This window comes from Oratosquilla oratoria, chromosome 4 (assembly GCF_046742065.1).
Source record: "Oratosquilla oratoria isolate Oo_2021 chromosome 4, ASM4674206v1, whole genome shotgun sequence".
Taxonomy (NCBI): domain Eukaryota; kingdom Metazoa; phylum Arthropoda; class Malacostraca; order Stomatopoda; family Squillidae; genus Oratosquilla; species Oratosquilla oratoria.
Window position 1 is genome coordinate 81,008,027 of NC_134780.1, and position 7,239 is coordinate 81,015,265.

At 40.9% G+C, this 7,239-nt stretch overlaps 1 protein-coding gene across 1 annotated transcript in view; it reads left to right on the forward strand.

Annotated features, from left to right (window-relative positions):
* Positions 1–3,057: 3,057 nt before the first annotated feature.
* Positions 3,058–7,239, forward strand: part of LOC143024964 (uncharacterized) — a 5,280-nt gene continuing 1,098 nt past the window's right edge. Inside the window, exons 1-7 of the mRNA XM_076184500.1 lie at positions 3,058–3,101; positions 3,257–3,323; positions 3,818–4,053; positions 4,714–4,874; positions 5,797–5,945; positions 6,560–6,658; positions 6,775–6,932. Of these exons, the coding sequence (XP_076040615.1) occupies positions 3,269–3,323; positions 3,818–4,053; positions 4,714–4,874; positions 5,797–5,945; positions 6,560–6,658; positions 6,775–6,932 (858 nt within the window). The 5' untranslated portion in view covers positions 3,058–3,101; positions 3,257–3,268. The remainder of the gene's footprint in view (positions 3,102–3,256; positions 3,324–3,817; positions 4,054–4,713; positions 4,875–5,796; positions 5,946–6,559; positions 6,659–6,774; positions 6,933–7,239) is intronic.

Genomic DNA, 7,239 nt, shown 5'->3' on the forward strand with positions numbered 1-7,239 from the left:
TTTTGTAGGAAATATCAGACAAAGAGCAACTTGCATACACAGTCGCAGGACCCACTGCTAACTGGTACGTCCCCGATGGCGAAAAGGAAAATTCCCTATAGATATATGGAGTACCGTCAAAATGACGGCGTGGACCGTTGGGCACCCTATAGATATATAGGGCTTCACTGAATATAATGAATAAGGTGGCACCACAGAAATATCTCACCAGAAACTAATTGACAACATTAAAAGTGACAAAATTTCCACATTAAATGAGAATCTGACAAGAACCAATGGTCTCAAACTGTCAGGAAATAGATTCAATTTGGACATGGGTAGAAACAACTTCGCCAACCCTGTAGTTCATGAATGGAATAAACTTCCTTCAGAGGCAGTAAATGAAATTCAGTTCGGAGCTTTAAGAATCATTTAGATGAACACCTAAGCAAAATGCTGTAATGACTGCCTTTTATCTTATATTATTTGTTTAGTTGTTTTGTTATCATTTGTCTGTTTATTAACATTTGCTTGATTCACATTTATTATTAGTTTTATGTCAATTTATCATTACTTCCTATTTACCTGTTTGTTTATCATTTAACTATACCTATGCATATATTTATTTATCTATTATTACTATTTGTATTATTACATCTTTATTCATTTATTAATCATTATTATTTTTTTCGCAACCGACCTAGTTATGGACCGAAAGGTCTCCTATCGGCATGCTCCGCCTTTGTAATCCTTTGTATGAGGATGAGGTCACCTAGCGTGACATATGGCTACGGGCGGGAAGCTGCCGTCACAGAGGAAGGGGCACGGGGAGCCCCCGAGAATTAAATAAGAGGGGGGAGATTCCCAGACTGACATTGACAAAATAAATCCGCGAGAGGCGGTGAGAGGGGGAGTACGGAGAGTAAAAGGGGTAGGAAGAGGGGAACAGAGAGGGGAAGAAAGGGAGAGGGAGGAGGACGATAAAGAGGAAAATGACGAGGAGTATGATCAAGAAGATGAAGAGGAGGAGAACCAGGAAGAGGGGGAGGAGGAGTAGCTGTGGCAGTAAGAAGAGGAGAATGAGGAGTGGTAGGAAGAGGAGGTGCAGATGTAGGAGGAGGACGACGAGGAGGTGCAGAAGAAACAGGAATAACAGGAGGAAGAGGACGAGGAGCAATAGTACAAGAAACAGTAGGAAGAGGAGCAGTAGTAGTAGTAGTAGTAGTAGTAGTAGTAGTAGTAGTAGTAGTAGTAGTAGTAGTAGTAGTAGTAGTAGTAGTAGTAGTAGTAGTAAGGAGGAGGAGGAGGAGGAGGAGGAAGAGGAGAAAGAGAACGAAGAACAGGATTAGGAAAAGCTGTAGGTGAAGGAGGAGGAGGAGGAGGAGGAGAAGTAGGAGGTCGTAGAGGTGCAGGTTCAAGAGGAGGAGGAAGAATAGGTGGTGAAGGAGGAGGAACAGAAAGGAAGAACAAACATCACCAGGGCTACTGACCATTACGAGGCTGTTTGTGTTAACTATACTAAACTACAGTGAACAGGAGAGCAAAGCGAAAGAAGAACTAACACTACAGCTACCACTATCCAATCCAATTAGATACCGGGCTGTCAGATCTCTTATTGCAAAGGTCAATAACTTATTTGCGGATTAGAGTCCAAATATTTATCTAAACAATGTTTAAATGTTGTCATTGTGTTACTTTCAACCACGGTGGATGGTAACGAACTCCACACATTAACAACCAGGTTGAAGAAAAAATCATCACTTTCATTCGAAGACAATATTTTACCAATTTCTTTAAAATCGTGACGTCTTCTTGTATTTGATTGGCATAATGAAAAGTAATCTTCGACATTGATGTTGTCAAAGCCTTTGAGCATTTCGAAACTTCGATTAAATCTCTTCGCATTCTACTCTTTAAAAGTGAGCATAAACTTAGAGGAGGATATGAGGATGAGAAGGACGAGGCGGAGGCGGGGGCAGCCCTGATAACTTTGTTGTTATCTGCGGATCAACCTCTCTCTTAGGATCCTTCCACACGTATCGACTTTTCGCCGTGTGCCTTCCACGACATGACGTCATGCTCTCAAATGTCCATGGGTGTTTTTGCACGATTTTAAACGTCACGACCACGTCTGAGAGCATTCATAGACCCCCACGGTTACTTGAGAGCACGACGTCGTGTCGTTGACGGCGCACGGCGAAAAGTCGGTATATGGGAAAGGAGTCTTATTCACTTTCCTGGCATTCCTGTGGTCGTCCAGGATTGTGTTCGTAGAGTTCTGTAAATACTGACGTCACTCCTAACAATATCATCATTATTAGGAGTTGCAATGATAGCGGTACTATGAATAATAGTAATTATAATCATAAATTGCACAAGTAAATTAACAGTAATATCAATAACAGTAGTAATAGTAATATTGATAATAATAATAACCATAATAATAGAAACAATAATAACAAGAAAAAATAAGAGTAATAATAATAATGATAATAATAATAATAGTAATAATATAAAATATTAATAGAAATTATAATGATAACAATAATAATAATAACAAAATACTAACAATAAATAATAATATCAAATAATATCAATAATAATAATAATAATAACAATAATAATGATAACAATAATCAAAATAATAATGACAGTAGTAATAATAATGATAATAATAATAATAATGATAATAATGATAATAATAACAATAACAATAGTAATAAAGATAATAGTGATAGTAGCAATAATAACGATAACAAAATAATAATAATAACAATAATAATAATAATAATAACAACAATAATAATATCATACAGAAACAACAACAACAATAATAATAATGTCTAATTACATTTATGATAATGACGTTAATAATAACAACAACAATAATGAAAAGCCTCAGTCAAGAAACGAACAAACGAACGAACGAGCCAACGGTTCCACGACACGAATAATTTCCGTGAATCGACCGAACGAAGCGACGCGACCCTTCAGGTAAACTTTGCGCTTTGACAAACGAACGAAGAACTTGGGAACGCTCGTGTCCTGCTTATATACCTGAGCCTCTAACCTCGTGAGGCTCACACACCAACTGACTCCGCACCTGGAACGACTTCCGCAAAGTACGTGAACACCCAAACGCGGAGTACCTCAGGGTATACACTTCTGCTCCCAACAGACCACAGAATTCTTAAGATCTTGATATCTTCGTATCTGTGACGATCCCCTTTGACGTTTCTGGTTCTTTTGGGTCTTAAAGAAGGTTCCTCTTTTGCAGAAGCTGATCACGATGGAAGCGCGCTCCATGTTCCTGACCCTGCTTCTCGCAGCCCTTGCTTATGCAGGTAGGGAGTACTCCACTTTTGACAGGATATAATTGCCTGTTGCCAACCGACACTAAGATCCACTTACACACACACACATTACATATATATATTTATATATATATATATATATATATATATATATAGAGTATATATACACATGTTATTCTGCTTAGGGAATTCTCGTGGCGAGAGGTTTGACATGAAAACAATACAATAGAGACTTCATCTTAACACATCGATAGTCACATAGTACAATCATCTACAAAATGACACCACATGCAGAATGTAGCGGTTAACAAGGGTTTATTGTGGCCTATGAATCGTACGAAAATTTGGGAAATATTAATGACCTCCGAGCAAAATTACACTTCTAGGACAGCAAAGACTTATACGAGTGTTCCGATCATTGCTGTGTCCATTGCGTGTGCTCCCTCTTCATTCCACTTTCGTTCCCTGCCCTCCTCGTCCTATTCATAGATCTGGAACTCAAACCCAACTGTCCGCGATTCCAGGACCCTCTCCTGTCCAATTAGTCAACCCAGACATGGAGGTTCTGCTGCCTACATTAGATACAAATCAAGAGAAGGACGTGTCCGCGGCTTGGCAAGATCTCAACGGGAATAAACCCCTCAAAGTTACCGATCTGCCGCCGCTTTCCGAGAAGTCAGAGTTCGAAGTTGCAAATGATGCTGGAAAACAGGCTTCTGGTCTCCCGCTGGTGTCTCCTCTGCCCAAAGACTGCGGAAGGGTAAGTGAATCTGCCATTAGATGTACATTCTATACTTATTTTCATGTAGATGATTTAGCGAAAATTCGCTTTTCCAACCCAAACACCTTGTCTCTAACTGCCTGAACAACACCACAGCGCTGCAACACGATATATTCATTTGCAGTGCAACGGTCCTACTCTCACTTGCTTTGGTCAGCCAATCCGGCATGAGGCATACAGGACGAGAAAATGCATATTTGCCAACTCAGGGAAAACATAGTGTTGAAGGGTTAGTACGGTAAAGAATTCGATAGAGTCGAGGAGTGTTGGGTTGTACGAGGCACACTTCCGATAGCATTTGTGGGCTCCTTCGACCACAGAAGTTAAAGATATATTTTTGATCCTGGTATCACCATTATAGCCTTACGTGACGAGATATAAATGAAAAGAACTACTAAAACCAAAGAGCAACCGAATGGTCAACTGCATTATCGGAAATAATGTCAAGGATTTCATTATTAATACCACTGTAACAAAAATTTATGCTAAACTATGACCACGACTTTAGGATGACTGCAGCCTCGTGTTTCATGCGCACAAGTAAGTCGAGGTTTTGTCGACTTCTCACGTGGTGACTGGAGCCTTATCTCTCATTCATAAGTCAGGTTCTTGTTGACTTCTCATGTGTGATTCCGGCAGAACCCGAGGTATGAGATCAGTGGCGGAAGGGAGGACAACGCTCCGTGGCTGATCGCCATGGGCCGCGGAAGAGGCAAAGACTTCAGGGTCGAATGCGTAGGAGTCATCATCTCCAGACGCCACGTCCTCGCCCCTCCTCTCTGCCTCTTCGCCAATAAAGTGTGGGTATTCTTTTCTAATTCATGTCAACTGGTGGACGTTCCGGCAAGGAGAAACATACATCCATTCATTCATACATACATACATGCATACATACATACATACATACAGGCATATATATACATACATACATACTTGAGAAAGGTGGCAACGAGGACACGGGTTTAATTCCGAGTTCATTCCTCACCGGTTTCGCTTTCAGCTTCTTCAAAGCCTCTGAAGAAACTCAAAGCAAACCGGTCACTAGTAAACTTGGATTTTGACCCGTGTCTTCTTTTACCACCTTTCTTAACTTGTCAGAATGTCTCAACATTCATACTTGTATACATACATACACCAAAATGTCCGCTCTCCCTTAGATGTGAGGTGGACTAACCCTTCACCTACCCCACATCCATCCAACACCATTTGTAGCCCCTCCCCTATTAGCTACTTGTGGACGAAGATCCTCTGTCCTCCACCTGCTGCCAGAGTCACAGACAATGTCGCAAGACACACGACCAGAATACTTACGCCAAATGCTGTAATATCTGTGAATTGCTTGTTTCTTGCTTATTTCTTTTGGCTGTCTAGGTGGTTTTTTACAGCCAGTTTATTTTCCAATCTGGCTCTTTGTATCTTTACTTCAATTTTTCTACATTCAACCTCGTTATAAACCAAAAGGCACTGATGTTCTGTCACTGTAACATAGGAAACGGATATTCATGCTATATATCACAAGAACTTTCCGATCTTTCATCATGTTTCTTGCAGTCAACTCCTCACTAGGTCTCAATTCAGTGTTAAGATAACCAGCCTGGTTTCGGCGCAAATCCAGTTCAGATAATGCAAACTAAAGCCTGTTTCTGCATCTTAGTCATCAGCTGATGGAAACGACTCAACTGACTCGGGGAAAGGGTATTAATGTGTACACTATACCTGCAGCGACGCTGTGTTGGCACCGATGGGAAATGAAGTCAAAATCATTGAACTGCTGGGAATAAGCACAGTCCCTGACGTACAGAAGCCCGAAGACCTTCTGGCTGGAAGGAACATAGCTGTGGCGACCTTGAAGATACCTATCACCTTCTCAGGTAATCCAAATTTCCCGTACACACGATATTTGCATTTCTTTCAAAGTAAATGTTCTCACTGAGAGCTATGCAAACGACACATATTGACACACACACACACACACACACACACACACACACACACACACACACACACATTATATGTTTGTTGTGTGTCGTTACGACAAATGGATTGATAAACTCCGCCGCTGGGACTCATGCAAGGATTCGAGTTCAAGAGGCGAAGCTTATCAATTCATATGCATTCGTGCTTGTGTACTTCTGTGTGTGTGTGTGTGTGTGTGTGTGTGTGTGTGTGTGTGTGTGTGTGTGTGTGTGTGTGTGTGTGTGTGTGTGTGTGTGTGTGTATGTGTGTGTGTGTGTGTGTGCGTGTGTGTATGTGTGTGTGTGTGTGTGTGTGTGTGTGTGTGTGTGTGTGTGTGTGTGTGTGTGTGTGTGTGTGTGTGTGTGTGTGTGTGTGTGTGTGTGCACTATATTTAACTTACAGGTGAATATGTACGTACGCCTGATTATATATAAGTTATGTGTGTATGTATGCATATGCATACACAAAAAGTTTGCGACAGTTTTATAACTAAACAATTTGATGTGTAAGTCCCTTTTTTATTTTCCAGAAAAAGTGCAGCCAGCATGTCTTCCTGGTCTGTTCGCGACGATCAACCCCGAGGGGCGGATCCTAAACGCCACAGTCTACGGTTTTGCTGCCGAAAATGGTAATAAGGAGTGAATTTCAATCCCAGAGGACAATACTTGCATGGGTACAAGAACATGGGACCTAGCTACACTCTCGAATAATGTGTGTCTTGACGTGGTGTGTTTTCTTCCACAGGTGGTTTGGAAAAGTTTTTTGGAACTGTCAATTCGTACGGTCCAGTCGTCTTTTACAAGTTCCTTAAGGATTTCAATGCCAAGTACCCTCGTGAGCAGGTCAAGAGCATCGAACTGATCTCCAAGAACCATCTTGGGGTCGTGGCTGATTTCAAAACGGTAAGGAATTAACACTTGAACCATTTGTGTGTATTTACCTAGTTGTATTTTGCGGGAGAAGAGCTATGCTCGTAGAGTCCCGCAGTTGTATCTTTCCCCATCCAGTTCTTTCCTAAAGTCATGTATAGTTATAGCACTCACTCTTTTCTCTTTCAATTTATTCCATGTATCTATTACTATGTGTGGAAAGCTGTTCTTTTTCAGATCTCTTCTGTAACTGTCCCTCAAGTTTCTCCTCGTGTCCTCTTGTATTTCTTCTGTCCCATTTAAGTAGATCATCCCTATCAAGGATTTCCATCCTTTTCAT